Here is a 17,241-nt window from a genome sequence, read left to right as displayed (position 1 = left end):
GTTGGGAAACAGTGGCCTCAGCAAGCTTTAGATAAACAGAGATGCTGCCATTGAGTGCATTAAGAAAACTGCACAAGTTTTGGGGTCAGTTTCCTATCTAAAAAAATATTCAATAATGGGGACGAGTAATAAATGAAGTGTGGCATTCACGTGTGTGTCTAATATACAACTGGCACTAAACTTCTCTGTCCTGTGTATGCATTGATATGTATGATATGGAGGGCTTTATCATCGGGCCATACCTTCTGTGAGACGCGTAGTTGCCAGTGATATGACCTGAACCATCACATCCTGGAGTTGGACATCTGGGAAAGTGAAGTTAAACTTTAAATGCGATGGGTTATAATACCTGTAATAAACTCATTTTCCAAAAAACAGGTGCAGTGTGTACTTCAGTGTAATTTCAACTTTTAAATTAAGTACGTTTTTTTTTAAATTAATTATTAAATTTCTATTTAATCAATTACTTTAATCAAATTATTTTAGTTAATATTAAGTAAAATAAATCTTAATTTGATCTCAGCAATGTTGTGCGTGACTTATTTGCTATCTTTAAATTAAATTGTGTATTTTACAACATTGCCCACCTTGCACACACTACCGTTCAAAAGTTTGGGGTCAGTAAGATTTCCTTTTTGAAAGAAATTAATACGGTTATTCTGCAAGGACCTATTAAACTGATAAAAATGACATTAAAACATTTATAATGTTACAAAAAACTTTTTAATCATCAAAGAATCCTCAAGTAGTCTCTCTACAATAATATTAAGCAGCACAACTGTCTCCAACATTGATAATAAATCATCATATTAGAATGATTTCTGAAGGATCATGTGACACTTAAGCCTGGAGTAATGATGCTGAAAATTCAGCTTTGATCACAGGAATAAATTACATTTTCAATATTAAAATAGAAAAAGTTATTTTAAATTGTAATATTTTTACTGTATTTTTGATCAAGTAAATGCAGCCTTGGTGAGCAGAAGAGACTATAAAAATGTTTTTTTTTAAAAATCATACCGACCCCAAACCTTTGAACGATAGTATATATTTGCATGACTGAACAATAGCATACAAGGAAGAAGGTACTTAGAAAACACTGCACCTTTAATACTGTAACTGTACAGCAACCTTAAGTTGAATCATAAGTACTGTACTGCCTTTTTTTCAAGACAATGACAAAGGAAATACAAAGAAAAGAGTAAAAGCAGCATTTAGCTGAGCAGTGAACCCAAGTGAACAAGAACAAAGAAAAAGAGCAGAAGCAGAGCAGACGTACTTGAGTTCAGCTGTGTGTGCTGCCATGAGGGACCGAAGACTCTTATCAGCGAGAGGACACCCAGACAGGCTAAAAACGTTGAAAAGAAACAAGGGGGGAAAAAGAGAGGGGAGAAGATAAAGCGAAAGAACCCAGAATGTCCCAAGTCAGTGTAAAAAGCAAAGAGCAGGCGAGAGTTAAGCAAGAGAAAGATAACATCTATGTGATGTCTTTTTTATTTGATATTTCCCCTCAGAAGGCAAAAGAAGGACAGAGAGGTGAACCCCGAACACTATGTACCTGCGATGGGATGCATAGTTTCCGGTGATGTGTCCGCTGCCGTCACAGCCCGGAGTGGGGCACCTGCAAGGGACAAACGCAAAAGCCTGACTGAGTGAAACGATTCTATTGTGCTGAATATAGACATGTGCACAGAAACGCATGCAAACTATAGAAGTGACTTACAGCAGGAGCTCTTTCTTGGCGTCCTTGGGCTGGAACCTGACCTTAAAGCTGGGCGTTGTGACCTCTCCGGGGTACTTCCTGTCCTCCAGGGCGTCCTGCATCATGTCGCAATCCTCAGGGTCAGAAGAAGCAAATGACTGAGCGCTGTGGTCCATCTGTGCAAAGATGCAATGTATATTACACCAGTTTGCACAGCAAATGATAGATCTGCTTTTCCGGCCTAATTTACATTACAGGAAGTGTACCTCTTCTAGCTCCTCCTCTCTCTGCCGATTGGGTTTGGTGTAGTCCAGAGGCCCCTCCCACTCCTCTTGTTTGTAGGTGTGTAAAGAGTGGGGCGAGATGCTGCTGTTGCCATGGTGAAGAGATGTGGATGATGATGAAGATGATGAAGACAGATCTGGGGAACGCACTTCAGGGCTGGCGCAAGGCATGCCCACTTCTCTCTTTATGGGCTTCTTCATGCTCAGGTCCAAGGTGCCATTCTCATCCACCTCAATTTCCATACTCTACAACAGGAAAACATAATATATGTTGCATTTAATATTTATAACTGGGCTTGTGATGATGATGATGATGATGATGATGTGATAAAATGCATAATATTACAGAATTAAAAACGTTTTTACAAAACAAAAATGTGAGAGGTACAAATGTTGCATTCACAATGCTGGGATGTTGTGGGTGGTCACCAAGGCGTTGCTATGGTGTTCTGTATAGTTTTAGCACATTACTATGTGCTTGCTATGGTTTTTTGGGTGGTTTCCAAAGTGTTGCTGTGCGGTTACTAGGGTGCTGTGGGTGAAGATATGATAAAAATGCAAATGATTACAGAAAACAAAAACTTTTCATACATTTTACAAAAAAGTGTGAGCGGTGCAAAACTCGCTTTCACAATGCTGGGATGTTGTGGGTGGTTGCCAAGGCATTGCTATGGTGTTCTGTATAGTTTTTCAGCACATTACTATGTGCTTGCTAGGGTTTTTGGGTGGTTTCCAAGGTGTTGCAGCGTTGCTAGGGTGTGGTTGAAGATGCAATAAAACAGAAAAAAAACAAAAAAACTTATCTTACATTTCACAAAAAATGTGTGGTTGCCAAGGCGTTGCTATGGTGTTCTGTATGTTGTTGTTTTTGCACATTTGTTGATTATTGACAAGTCTTTGCTATAATGTTCTGTATTGTTTTTATAGCTCATTTCTTTTAGTATGCTAGGGACTTGTGGGTGTTTGCCAAGGCATTGCTATGCGGTTGCTAGGGTGTTGTGGGTGAAGATGTAATAAAAATGCATATGATTACAGAATAAAACTTTTTACATTTTACAAAAAAATCTTAGTGGTGAAAAAGTGTGGTGCTTGGGTATCGTGGGTGATTGTCGTTACGCTGTAGATACTAGGGAGTTCTGTATTTTTTAGCACATTGCTATGTGGTTGCTAGAGTGTTTGCAAATGCATTGCTATGTGGTTGATAAAGTGGTCTGTATGTTTTTTTAGCACATTGCTGTGTGGTTGCTAGGGTGTTGCTATGCAGTTGCTAATGTGTTCTGTGTGGTTGCTAGGGTGTTGCTATGCAGTTGCTAATGTGTTCTGTGTGGTTGCTAGGATGTTGCTATGCAGTTGCTAATGTGTTCTGTGCGGTTGCTAGGGTGTTGCTATGCAGTTGCTAATGTGTTTTATGTGGTTTAGCACATTGATTTGTGGTTGCTAGGGTGTTGCTATGCAGTTGCTAATGTGTTCTGTGTAGTTGCTAGGGTTTTGCTATGCAGTTGCTAATGTGTTCTGTGTGGTTGCTAGGGTGTTGCTATGCAGTTGCTAATGTGTTTTATGTGGTTTAGCACATTGCTATTTGGTTGCTAGGATGTTGCTATGTAGTTGCTAATGTGTTCTGTGTGGTTGCTAGGGTGTTGCTATGCAGTTGCTAATGTGTTCTGTGTGGTTTAGCACATTGCTATTTGGTTGCTAGGATGTTGCTATGTAGTTGCTAATGTGTTCTGTGTGGTTGCTAGGGTATTGCTATGCAGTTGCTAATGTGTTCTGTGTGGTTGCTAGGGTGTTGCTATGTAGTTGCTAATGTGTTCTGTGTGGTTGCTAGGGTGTTGCTATGCAGTTGCTAATGTGTTCTGTGTGGTTTAGCACATTGCTATTTGGTTGCTAGGATGTTGCTATGTAGTTGCTAATGTGTTCTGTGTGGTTGCTAGGGTGTTGCTATGCAGTTGCTAATGTGTTCTGTGTGGTTGCTAGGGTGTTGCTATGCAGTTGCTAATGTGTTCTGTGCGGTTGCTAGGGTGTTGCTATGCAGTTGCTAATGTGTTTTATGTGGTTTAGCACATTGATTTGTGGTTGCTAGGGTGTTGCTATGCAGTTGCTAATGTGTTCTGTGTGGTTGCTAGGGTGTTGCTATGCAGTTGCTAGTGTGTTCTGTACGGTTGCTAGGGTGTTGCTATGCAGTTGCTAATGTGTTTTATGTGGTTTAGCACATTGCTATGTGGTTGCTGAGGTGTTGCCAAGGCATTGCAATGCAATTGCGTAGAGCAATATGCAATGCATTTATGTAATTATAAATACAATCTGAGTAAAATTAATGAAAGAATTAAGCTTCACAACAAAGTAACAGTTATTACATGTGTTCCTATTATAACGCACAATGTGTGCAGATGTAAACGGATGATGGATGGATTAGTATTAAAATGGGCATGTTTACATATTTGTGTGAGTGCATATGAAGTTGGAGATGAGCACACACAGTAGGCACTGATCCCAGAGCAGTCCCAGTCTGATTAGCGTTGAGCCACTGGGCCTTTCTGCCCATTAATCTTCCCCTTTTATCCCCTTCTGCTAAAAACATGTCAGGAAATCAAAAAATGATGAAGTAGTCACTCCCTGGGCTGAGGAGAAAGCTTTTTTTTAAATCACAATATCGAGGACAGAGCTTCTCCAATTACAGTATAGATCCTAGAGTTCTCTGATGGAGGAGGGGGAGGTAAGAGGCTAATAGATTATATCTTTGGGTGTGAAAAGGGACACAGAAAGAAAAGAAAGAAAAAAGGGAGCGGAAATTGAGGGAATAAGAGAGAGATGCCCTCATTAGCATTAACCATGGAAATATTGAATAAAAGAACATGGAGCACCTGGTCCTCCCCTAACTAGGGAGCTCACTATCAACTTAATGCAATAACAACATGAAGAGGAGACAAGGATGAAACGAACGGAGGGACAGATGAAAGGGAGGAGAGATGACGCAATAAGATCTCAACAGCAAGCAAACGCATTCGTGTTAAAGTAACATTCATCTGATACAAACTCTGCTGAAGATCAATTACACATGGAGACAGGCTTTATTCAATTAATGCATGCTTATCACAAACCTCTCTTATTTACTACTAAACATTTGCACATAGTGTGTGTGCTTAGCAATGCTGTGGAAACTGGTTTAATACTGTAGCTTGCACTTGAACACATACTAAACTAAATGCAGACTAGAAAACACCCTCATTTAAATAAATGAATCAAAAACACTTTTTATTTTACAACAAAAAGATGTAAAATCCTTTATAGGGACTTCTGAGAAAACTGCTGATCAAAGACTCGGATCAAAGATGAATTTGTGAATTGTTTTTTGAGTCAGTTCACTGCAACGGAACACCCAAAATGCTAAAATGAATTCCTAACACTACTTGAGAGAAAATGTTTTATTATTGCCTCAGCTTGCTTGGTTGGCCATGAATTTTGTCAAGCTACTCATTACCAGTCAGAAAAATGAGCTTGTTACTACCCAACACTAATCTATATTGGCAATGTGTGGGTGCTAACTTAAGTGCCAACTGTTTGTCTCTAGTAAATAGTTATCCTAGCAAACAATAGAAGTAAACAGTGTCCTGTTATATAGCAGAACTGTATTTTTCAGTTCGTTTTCTGAGTATCTTTAAAATAAATGCAATTTTTACTTTTACGCAGAAATTGACAAATTGTGCATGAGTCCCTCACAAACCTACAACTGAAACAGCTGATTGGTCAATGATTGACTGTACAGAAATCTGTGTGTGCATTTTGTTGCATGATTTTATCCCACATAAGCTATTTAAAGTCTGTAAAGCTGACACATAAAGAAAGAACTGTGATTGGTTAAAAGTCTGCGTTATATGAGCTTGTTCTGTACCTTATCTTGGTGTCTGATGCTGAGGTTCTCTGGTCTCTCCCAGCAGCGTGTGGACAGGTTGAGGATCGCAGTGGCAGCCATGTGGGCAGCTTCGGCATCATGGGAATAATCATAGCCACTGGAGGAGCTTTTTCCATAACCACCGTGCAAGCTGGGACTTGGGGGGGAGGCCCTGGGGAATGGAGGTTTGGCTGTGGGAAAAAGAGAATATTACGCTAGTTAATAGTAAAGACTTGATTCTTCCATTGAAGAGCACTCTCCCAAACTCACGTACCGCGGTAACGCTTTAGAATAATTCGTCATATTTGATAGTTCTTAATGAGGCTAATCTCATTCAGTTATTATTGATTACCTAATAAGGAACTGTCTTTGTCCTAAATTTGATATTCCTATTAGCTAATCTCCATATTAGTTAATGATAGTAGCTGAAATGTTACTGTAGCACAACTCCTGCATTACTTCCTGCATAGGTACCTATTAATGACGGACCATTATTCTAAAGTGTTACCTTTACTGCTAACCTTGCTATACGGCAATGAATAATCTTGAAGCTTAGCCATACTATTCACAAAGCACACAATTTACACACATCTCTGCATTGCAAGAAGAAGTGTATTATACGTAGCGTTCATAAAGCGTGACTAATCCTGCTCACATTTGAAGGCTTTGGGTGAAGTTTCGCTGGTGTGCATCTTTGGGGCGAGCATGCGCTTGCCAAACACCTGCACGTCGAAGCTTGCATAATCGAAGGACACCTTGGAGTACTTCTCCAGCTCCTTGGCCAGATTAGCGCGTGGCGTGGCGGGGACGAGGCTGGGCCTGTAGCTGCCGTGTGGAGGAATCTCCAACTGCTTCACAAAACACATGGGCCTGAAAAAAATGGTTAGTGAGAGAGAGAGAGAGAGAGAGAGAGAGAAGGTTCCATCATTTTCTTCTGCTACAAAAGAATCAATATCCCTGCAGTGACGAAAAAAAGAAGCATAAAAGGATAAGTGTAAGTGAGCATAAAAGATCAAGAGTGAAAGAGTGGGCTGGAATTAGACAGCAGAAGAGAAGCGGAATTGAAAGGCTGACAATGAGCCAGAGATACAGCGAAAAAAGAAAAAGGAAGGAAAAGTTCCACAGATAAATAGCCGGTAAAAGAGTAAATGAGAGAGAGAGAGAGGGAGGTTTGAAAGCAGGGTGACTGAAGGAGAAGAGGATTAAATAGTGTCTTATCAGCACTGAGCACATTAGCATATCGTATAGCATGGAATTGAAGCCCTAAAACCGACTTCTTTTCCTGAAGAACCGTGAGCCCTTGCGGCCCTTTCTCTGTTCTGAAGAAATACTCTGAAAAGACATGTTCCAGAAGCTAGTGAGCTGCCTACTCAGGCGGGATTTTAAGGCAGCATAGATGCTCCCGATGCAAAGACTGTTCAAAAAGGTAGGCAACTTAGCCATGCAGCTTCCTAATGTATCACATTTTAGGCAGCATCACATGTGTTCTTCACATTATAGCTTATGCTCAATATCTGTGCATGCAATGTAGTTTGTTTATTAGAATATAAAAACTGTATGTATAGACAAAGATGGTTCACTATGTATGAGAGAAAGTACAACGTGCAATATGGTGAAAAAAGTCCAGTTTTCTAAATAAAAGAGCCAATCGCCAATTGACCCTTCGGCAGGAGTTTGATTGACAGGCGATCTATCCAATCATAACGCCGAATCCGTTTTGTCTGACAAAGCAGTCAGGGGAGTTAGTAGATTAACGTCGGTGGACTTGAACTTGAATTATGGTGTGTGCTGACGTCTTTCCGCGGTTGAAACAACATTCCTTATGATGTTTGTTTGATGCTATAAATGAATTAGTAGAAAGAGATGATCGGTTCATGAGCCGCTTGAACTGAGGCGCTAGAGCAAACACACAACGGTTGCCACAAATGGTATTTATTGTTTGAATTTCTTTAAAAATGACAAAATTTTAGACATTGTTTCATATCAAAAGTAACCTGCTGTGTCAATTTCTTGGGTGTTTCATGTGTATTTTTCACTGCGTGAGAACATGATGTGTGGCGTGAGAGCTGCATGGCTTGTCGGACGTAGCAAAGGGTAACTAAAGGGGGTGGGTCTTGCGAACAGTCACTTGCCAATTGGTAAAGTTATTGCATCGATGCTGATCTCATGGAAACAGTCATCGTCCTGAGATGCGTGCTTGCGTATTGGTTGGACCAACCTGAAATACATGCATTTTTTAACGTAAAAAGCAACATTTATATGATAGTACATGTCAGATTTTGTTGCTGATATTGAAATGTAAGTCTGGCAAGATTTAGTTTTTTCCCTTATTCAAGTAGATAGGAATTGTTCTCGCATACCCAAAATAGCTGCTTTGAGGCGCTCCAAATATGAGCAAACTGACTTTCCTCGAAAGAGACTTTTTAGTCAAACTTTATTGAAGTCCAATATGCAGTGCTGAATGCTGCTTCCATGCTGGTTAGTATGTTGTTTTAAAAGTAGGCAGTAGGCGGCTTGCTAGGTTTTGGACGAGCGAAAGAATGCAAGCGCGTGGGTGTGCGAGTCATTGCGGACTATGACACCGTGTTCAGTATTTAACATCATTAACGGATTTCAGGCATGAACCAGACACGTTTTGAAGAAAAACACGCACGCAAACACCAACGTGTGTTGTGATCTGTGTGACAATGGCATGTAAAATATATTAGCCTCTGCTTCCTGTCTCTTCATTAGTCAGTGCATCCCATTAGCAGGGGTGGCATGCGGAGCCGTCAGAGGTCTCTCTGGTGACTTCTCATTGTCGACATCTTCCCTTAATGGGCTTTCTCAGTGAACTGATGCTCATTTAAATCAGAATAACACTAATAAGAGAGGACTGCTTATTATTTTCATAATCCGCATTGCTTTGTCTGACCACAGACATGCTTCCTGAAGGAAAGTAATTATTTTTCCAATACTCCATGCCCTGTAAGTCCCATAATTAGCTTATCAGTGGCATAATTAGACTAGCAGGTTTGAGGCCCGATCCCAGCATGAAATGGCAGGCTGTGCTCTATTAGAAGGGCAAAGGAAAGGGAGAACCGATTTTCCGAAACGCCTGACCAATCGTGCTGCGGTAAGTGAGTTCAGTCCTGCAGTGACTGACAGCTGTGCTAACCAACCACAGCAGGTATGTTTGACGGACACTTACTGCTGACATAGAAGCTGAAGGACAGGAGGAGAACAAACATGGTTGCTGTTGCTGGGAAAAATAGGAATAAACGCTGATGTTTCAGTTCCTGGGTTTGTTTGACTGGGGTTTAGGGCTCACCTGAGTACACGGTCAGAGTTCGGGCTGCCCTTGATGTGCTCGCCCATGGGCTGGGGCAGGTGTTGCTTGTCATGACTCTTCGAGAGCTTTTCGGCAGCAGCGATGGGACATCCGGACAAACTGATTGAAGAGGAGATGTGAAAGAGTGAGTGAGGAAAATACACTGAAGGTTCCTTATTGGCATTATTGGATGGTCCCATGATGAACATCCATGGAACATTTCCATTGTACAAAAGGTTCTTCCGATTATTGAAAAAAAACGGTGCTTTTTAGAGCTGTTGGTTCTTTGGGGAACCCAAAATGGTTCTTCTATACGTTCCATTGGAACCTTTATTTTTAAGAGTGTAGAAATGTCATTAAATGGACCAAATAAAGATAGTATAAGTACATTTGGGGATCTACGATTCCAAAGTAGGAGACTCTGTACCTGCGGTGTGTGTTGCGGTTGCTGTTGACATGACCCTGACCAGTGCATCCTGGTGTTGGGCACTTCAAGACATTCTCATGCATGGCCAAAACTGAAAAAAAAAAAAAAAAAATGTGTCAGGCAATGAAAAGACTTCTTGACCCAAAAAAAACAAGTTCTACCAGCATTGATTTTGAACTAAGAAATGAGTGGCAGGTTTAGGAAAGAGCACAAACAATACTAGACGTCTAAAGTACAGGTTAAAGTGATGCTTTGTCTTTTCTCCCGTAGATGATCACACAATCAAAAGATGTGTCTGTAGTTTGATGTTGACTCACTCTCCGGAGGGATCCGATCTTTGTGTGGGCAGCCTGACAGACTGCGGTGGTGGGGATAGAGTCCGGTCACGTGACCCGTTCCATCACACCCGGGGGTTGGGCATTTGATCTCTCGCTTCTCTGATCTAGAGCTCTCTGTGGGCAGCAAAACACCTGTCAGTCAAACCTTATCTGAAGACATTATCACTTCTGTCAGGACAGAAAAGTACAAAAGACGTGCATATTACCGCACACATTACGCACAAACACACTCTCCAGTTTCATGCACTCTGGAAGTTGTAAAGTTGCCTTTGGACCCATGAGAGGGCACATTTACGGTGATAATTACGGTCATTATGCGTGCAGGCAGGTGGATGTTTCCATACAGGATTATTATCTTCGGTGAGGGTGCGCTGGGGTTTATTGGACTATCTACTGAAAAAATGGAGCTCATTAAACAGACTTTACCATTGGCAAAGCACATCTCCATATTATACAGTGAGAAAGAGTGTGTGGGGTCCAAGGTAAATGAACAAAGGTGCAAGGACAAAGGCAAAACTGGAAAACATGAAAAACAGACGGGGAGAGAGAGAGAGAGAGAGAGAAAAAAGGAAAGGGTGAGAAAGCGAGAGACGTCGAGAGAGAAAGAGCTTGCATGTGCGCTCCAGTGGCTCCTTAATTAAATGTTGAAATGTTAACGAGACATGCACCTCCTAATTAAAACTGGTCGGAGCGTGAGGAGGCCAGTTATAGAGGGGGTGTGGAGCCCTACCGAGCGCTCGGCTGAATCCAGCGCCACACGGGCCGGGCACGGTGCCAACCGAGAGCAGAACAACACCACAAACAAAACCAATAAACAAATAAACACGTGCCAAACCAATCTAATTACACACACCCTCTCCCCCCTTCAACTCTCTCGCACTCTCTCTCTCGTTCTAAGTGCTTCAGTAATTATAGACTAAGGCTGGAGTTTATCTATGGAAACCAATTCATTTGACCCATTTATACTCTCCAGATTGCTTCCCCCATTATTAATCTTTCAGTTCTTTGCCTGAGCGAGAGCTTGCCATTTTAATCTTCTTTCTGATTAATCATGTGTGGGTGTTTATTTATGAGAATTTGTTGATATTTGAGCACTTGTGTAGGGTGTGTTGAAAAATGCATATGTGCAAAGTTTAAATAGCACTCTGAGTGCACTTCTGAAATGGCTTCTTGCATTAGAGTGTCTATATACAGTATTTTCATTCCTCAATCACAAGCAGAAAGAATTTCTGTCTGTGTAAAATGTTCACATGAGGCAACAGCTGACGAGAAGAAATGGTTTTACAGAAAGACTATGCAAGGACAATTCTTAATTCAATACAATGAAATTCATGCAACCATTATTACATAAATTGTTGCATTGATGCAACAGTTTACCTATTTTTCTTCATAAAAACTATGAAGATGCAATATAAAGACTTTGCGTAAGCGTTCTTATATAAACAGCATACAATTATATACAATTTAAACAATTAACAGTGTTGGGGAAAGTTACTTTTAAAAGTAATGCATTATTGCGTTCCTCCCTAAAAAAGTAACTAATTTCATTACTTGGTTCCTTTTGCGTTACTTTTTCTTATCTGGGCTGGGCTGTTTCTTTCCTTTCAAAAAAGGTTCTATTTTTGTCAAATTTAAAGGCCCTTTCACACCAAAAAGGGAAATAAGCCTCAGACTGAAGGAAATGCAAATTCAGGCCTGTACAGTAGAGGGCGCAGCTCAAACAAACCTTTCAGCTGTGCTGCCATTCTGGATCGCAGAAGAATAGGATGCAGGAGAAGGAAGTGAGTAAATGTATGCTCACATTTAGGCTGTGTCCGAAAACCTAGGTAGCTGTCTTGCTGCCTCGCTGTCTTATAAGAGAATGACTTGTACGGCAGCGTTTGTGCATGAAGGCACCTCACGAAATTGATTTCGGACAGACTTCTGAGGCAGCGTAACGGTTTTGCGAGCTTTGGTGAGAACTAAACAAATATTTAATTACTACAGTAGTAATTTCTCGATAGAAATGATATCAAAATTGAAATATGTTGATCAAAATCGTACATTTATACACAAACTGAGCAGCAAACGCAACATTCGGACGCCATCTTTATTTTTCTAGCTCAACTGTCACAGAATGGAAAGCACAGGATTGTGGGATATCAAAGGCAGCTAAGGATACATCCATGCTTCCTTCAAAAATCGATCTGAGGAAGGTATCTCATGAGACAGGAAGTGAAGCTAACATTGGATTTGGACGTGCCTTGATGCTTTACTACCTTGAAATGTGTCCTCAGAAGACAGCATTTTCCAGTTTTCGGACAGAGCCTTAGTCTACAGCAGAACTAGCCTAGAATAACCGTCATGTTTACACAGCGCACACAACACCTCTGCACTTATTCCAGATTTCTCTCAAGTAAATAAACTGGAAAGCATAGTATAAAATAAGTAACTTGTGGTACTTATTTGAAAAAGTAACGTGTTACTTTACTAGTTACTTGAAAAAACTTGTGTTACTTGTAATGCATTACCCCCAACACTGACAATAATAGCATTTTTATAGTTATGTCTTAACATAGTTTTTACATGAATCCATTTATGTAAGAATGAATTTCAGTGCAAATTGTTCGTAGACTTCAATTCAACTTCAAAGCACCAGTGGTTGTGGGACATCTTGACATAGTTTTTACATAAAATCATTCTTATGTAAATGGTCACATCACTGCAAAAATGTAAGAATGGTTCTGCAAAGTGTGTAAAAGCATATTTACATAACTTTATGTAAAAATTGTTTAATGTAAAGATTGTAAAGACTTCATATAACCAAGCTTGTGTAAATAGTCACATTGACGCAACAATTTACATGGTTTTCCATAAAAGGCTTCGCATAAGTATTTTTATATAAGCTGCTTAAGATTATGTAGAATTTACACAAGTCTTCACATAGTTCCTACATAAATCTATTTATGTAAGAGCGAATTTTGATTCAAATTGTTTGTAAACTTCAGTCCAATTAATGAGCCAGTGGATGAGCAACAACTTATGACTATGTAGAGACTTTGCACATAGATTATTACAAAAATTGTTAATTTAAATATCAATTTTACAAGGGTTGGTAGGTAAAATGACAAAGATCTGACCTTTTCCAAAGCAGCTCTTGCGAATATGGTCCATGTGTTTGCCGGGCCGGTCGTCGAGAGGAAAGAAACGGTGGTGTTCGGGAATGCGGCTGAGCTCGCGATGAGCTTTGACCTGTTGGGCTTTCAAAGCAATGGCCTGCTCCAGCAACCCCAGGTTCCCCCGCATTATGTCGAACATCTCGGACTCGTCCGCCACTGTTGATCGTTGAGACAAGCTGTCGTTGTCCCCATCATCGTCGTCGTCGTCATCATCATCATCATTTCCGTCCACGTCGGCATCCCTCTCCGACTCCTCGGACTGCACTTCGATAACCACAGGAGATGCTGTGTTGGCCTTACTGGAGCTGTAGCTTTCTGGCAAAGTGAGTTTGTGGGAAACATAGTCTTCCCTTACGTGGGATCCCTGAGTGGCGGTTATAACCGAAGGGGCTTCTCTCTCCCCTTCATCTTCAGACTTAACTTCATTGTACTCCTCTCTGTACGTCTCTCCTTTTTGCATCTCAGACCTCAGCCCCTCATCATCATCATCATCATCATCATCATCATCATAATCGTCTTCTTCTTCTTCAGCCTGTTGTGTCTGCATCTCCTCAGTAAAATACTGGTGGTCTGACTCCTTCTGGGTCTCAGTGCGCATGTCCTCTTCTTTATCTTCCATCTCACCTGTATTTCCCATCACTCCATTCTCCCTAGCCACCAGAACTCCTACTTCGTTCCTCGTTTCATATTCTTCTTTCTCTTCTTCTTCTTCTTCTTCTGGTTCTCTAAAAGGGCTTTTATCTTGTGTTTCCACTGTGCCGGGCTGCTGTAGTTGTGGAGCATTGTTGAGGTGGGTCAGTGAGTTGGCCACTATGTGCTGATAGTTGGAGAGGTCCTCAGAGGATGAGAGCTTGGGCTTGTCTGTGCTGGACGCCTCGATGATGATACACTCCTCTGTGGATGCAAATGTTACAATGTGTCATTTTCAAAGAATATGTTTTATATATAGTCGCTCAGATTGTCCTGTACAATGGGTTGATAGTTCACCCAAGGTCATCATTTACTCGTACCTCAAACACATTTGGTTTTAATTCTAAACTGACAACTCCTGCAGGGTAATAAGTAAAATCTCTCTGGGCTCTGTTTTTTCCTCTTTCTTCAAAATTTAACAGGAACACTGTCTCGTTTTCTTACCGCACAACAGCTTATTTTCTGGCATTTGTCGTCACCTGAGAGAGTTTGGAGCTCCAACATTGACAGCAAAGAATAACCCAGAAAGCGTGAGGCGCTTGTCATACAAATGTCAACGATGTGACAGTCAACTAGTTGTTAAGTGCAATTCTGTTTAAACAGCACAAATCAACAGAAGCAGAACGCTGGTTGTGACACTGGAGTCAGTTTTTTATTCTCCGTGTACGAACTGTATTTATCGCCCCAAACAAGATTGACAACCATATTCTGGTTCAGTTTTCATCTCTCACCTTCATCACCACCCTCTTCTTCTGTACTAATGCTCTCTGTGTTCTGTTTGGCTTGCTCCTCTTCTTCACACTCTTGATCGCCAGCCTGCTGTGCCCGTTCTTCATCCTCCTCCTCTTCCTCCCTCAACTCCGTCTCTTCTCCGCTCCCCTCACTCTCTGCGTTGAAGCCTTCGTCCATTGCCAGCTTCAGCGGGTGGGACTTCCTCTTGGAGGCGGGTTGCTCTGACTCTGCTTCCTGTAGGCGCCTTTTTCTGGCCAACGGGCAACTCAAAGCGCTGTGGGAGAAGAGGAATTAATGAGTTAAATTTGACGAGAAATACAAGATGAAGGACTTTTACAGTGCAAGTGGAAAAACAATGAAAGCATGCAAACTACACACATGCAAGCCAAGCCAAGTGTACATGCTCAACAGTCAGGAAACTCAGATGAGGAATGGAACGATGCTGGAAATTGACCTGTAGAGGGCAGTGTGCTGGCTATAAGCCTTTATAAATCAAAGCCAGTTGACTGGAACATTTAATTATACCACAATAAAATAAGAAACAGAGAGAGAAAGAGAAAGTGAGAGAAGGGAGGGAGTGGTGGAGGGTGGAATTCAATAAAGCCCTCACCTAGAAAGCCTTGCTATCGGACGAGCAGCGGAGATAGATCTATAAACATGAAGCTTCTCAAATGGCTTCCTGAATGTATACATGTGTAAATAAACATAACTGTAATATCTTTCCAATAATCAATACCCTGCCTAAAGACCTCTATTAGGGAAAGCGAGAGTAAGAGAGACAGAGGGAGATTGTCATTATTAGAAGAAGAGATGAAGATTAAGATGATCTAGTCTACGGGCTGAACAGCGATTGGGATCAGGATAGGCTATGTGGCCGCAGAGGGAGGTGAATCAGGGGCTACGGAGCACCACACGGGCATGTCATCTGTCGTACCTTCTGTGTCGGGCATATTTGCCACTGATATGGCCTGAGCCATTGCATCCTGGAGTAGGGCAGCTGAACAGATAGAGGGGGTCAAATTAGAGATGCTTTATAGCTTTTGATATTTCGTTGTGGTTGTGTGCTAAGTAATTCATCAGGAGCTGTATTTCCAAGGCCAGTGTAAAACAAACAAACATAGATTTTCAAATTTAGCAAAATAATTGCTTCGTCAATACGATGGAGCTGTGATCGATTTCCGTTTCCTGCGGCTACCCTTCTTTTGTTTCATGAAATCCCTCCTGTCTTTCACAGAAATCCCTAGTATTTCGTCAATTTGTTTCATTGGCATTTTCATTCATTACCAGCAAACAGTGCTGAGATTTGAACTCGAATTATATCTTCACGCTCACAGGTGTTCAAACATGATCTGTGTGTGTAGTTTGGTGATATATGAATCATGACAGATGGTTGCTGCATAGGCATCAGAACATCATTCAAAATCTTACACATTTGGGTAATTTGACTAGTAAGTGTGTAAGTGTGTAGTAATTCTGTTTACCATTTTACAAATGCAAAAAAATGCTGGAGAAAAAGTAAAGTAGGGACACACAATATAGCTGTGGTCAAATTGGTACTGATAAATGTCGGATGATAAATTTGACTTTTTAACACTTAGTTCTGGTTCTTGAATCTGATTGGCTGAGATTCCTTTCCAGCCATGTGATTTTCTACTAATATCACACAGTAACCATTTCAAAATTTGTATTACTTTGCTTGTTTCTGCTGGATCTATACAGAATTTCTCCAATACTAACCATTACTCAAAGCAAGCGTCAATGGTAGAAGTGCAAACGCATGATAATTTTACAAATAAATAAATTTTACAAATTTTTTAGGCGAGAATGCAATTGTTTAGACCTCAAATATGCGATTATAGCGCCTTTTTGAAAATTTGTTTAGACGTTTTTGGAGATGTAAGCTCCAGGAGGGCTCAATTACCCGCAGAGAACAGCTTTATCTCAGTCCTACTGGCTCTTATGAAGATAGTGGGAAGACATTTGAGGTATAATTCATTTTGGGTATATCTTTGGCCTTATTAATCTATTACTTGTTCCATACCAGATCGATTTAGGCAAAGTTACGTTTCATAACTTAAATCTATAACTAGAGTGCTGCTTTTGTACTTTTGACTAAACTGTTTGCTTGTGTTTATTTCCTATTGTACAAACTTTTTTTACTTTTATATTGGCTTTATTGTTCATTTAAATGTTATTTTCCAATAAATAATATGCCATATTAGGCAGTGAGAATGGGTCTATTAGTGATTGTGATTTCGACTTCACTGAAAGTTACATTATTATGCCAATAGATGGCAGCAAAGGCTGTCTTTATGAATGAGTCTTTTATATTGAAAGGGACTGAAACAATGTTGTAAACAAGGACATTATTTTTACTTTTAACAACAAGATATAAGACACAAGCGACAAATGAATTGACTAGTGCTGTCATGGGAAATCCCCTTAACTGTTAAAAGGATAAGACAAAGATATCGCTTTCCTCAGCAGATAATTTGCCCCCTCGAAATGCTATTGGAATGAAGGGGCGTCCCGCTTCCACTACCTCACACTGGGCCCCGCCTCATGCATGGGACGGCCCTGAAGAGCCATATCGCAGCTCTACTCATGTGATATTGCTCCTATGTTTGTCAATAAATTATACCAAATGATAATGCATTATCTCTAGCTGGTCTACATATTTTTAAACATAAGAAATAATACAATATTTCAGC

General features: G+C 40.6%; 1 protein-coding gene across 12 annotated transcripts in view; it reads right to left on the bottom strand.

The window, feature by feature from the left end:
- Positions 1–17,241, bottom strand: part of myt1b (myelin transcription factor 1b) — a 108,063-nt gene that overhangs the window by 8,988 nt on the left and 81,834 nt on the right. For 7 of the 12 annotated variants that reach the window (XM_048178046.1, XM_048178044.1, XM_048178051.1 and 4 more), the window contains 13 exons: positions 15,465–15,527; positions 14,530–14,804; positions 13,070–14,002; positions 9,930–10,064; positions 9,613–9,703; positions 9,186–9,305; positions 6,531–6,745; positions 5,876–6,066; positions 1,969–2,232; positions 1,724–1,878; positions 1,559–1,621; positions 1,280–1,348; positions 243–305 (listed from right to left, as the gene is read on the bottom strand). In XM_048178046.1, the coding sequence (XP_048034003.1) occupies positions 243–305; positions 1,280–1,348; positions 1,559–1,621; positions 1,724–1,878; positions 1,969–2,232; positions 5,876–6,066; positions 6,531–6,745; positions 9,186–9,305; positions 9,613–9,703; positions 9,930–10,064; positions 13,070–14,002; positions 14,530–14,804; positions 15,465–15,527 (2,637 nt within the window). The remainder of the gene's footprint in view (positions 1–242; positions 306–1,279; positions 1,349–1,558; positions 1,622–1,723; positions 1,879–1,968; positions 2,233–5,875; positions 6,067–6,530; positions 6,746–9,185; positions 9,306–9,612; positions 9,704–9,929; positions 10,065–13,069; positions 14,003–14,529; positions 14,805–15,464; positions 15,528–17,241) is intronic. The other 5 variants (XM_048178057.1, XM_048178049.1, XM_048178056.1 and 2 more) reach the window with 2 other exon arrangements.

This window comes from Megalobrama amblycephala, linkage group LG24 (assembly GCF_018812025.1).
Source record: "Megalobrama amblycephala isolate DHTTF-2021 linkage group LG24, ASM1881202v1, whole genome shotgun sequence".
NCBI classification, from domain to species: Eukaryota; Metazoa; Chordata; class Actinopteri; order Cypriniformes; family Xenocyprididae; genus Megalobrama; species Megalobrama amblycephala.
This window is presented reverse-complemented; position numbering and strand designations above follow the sequence as displayed.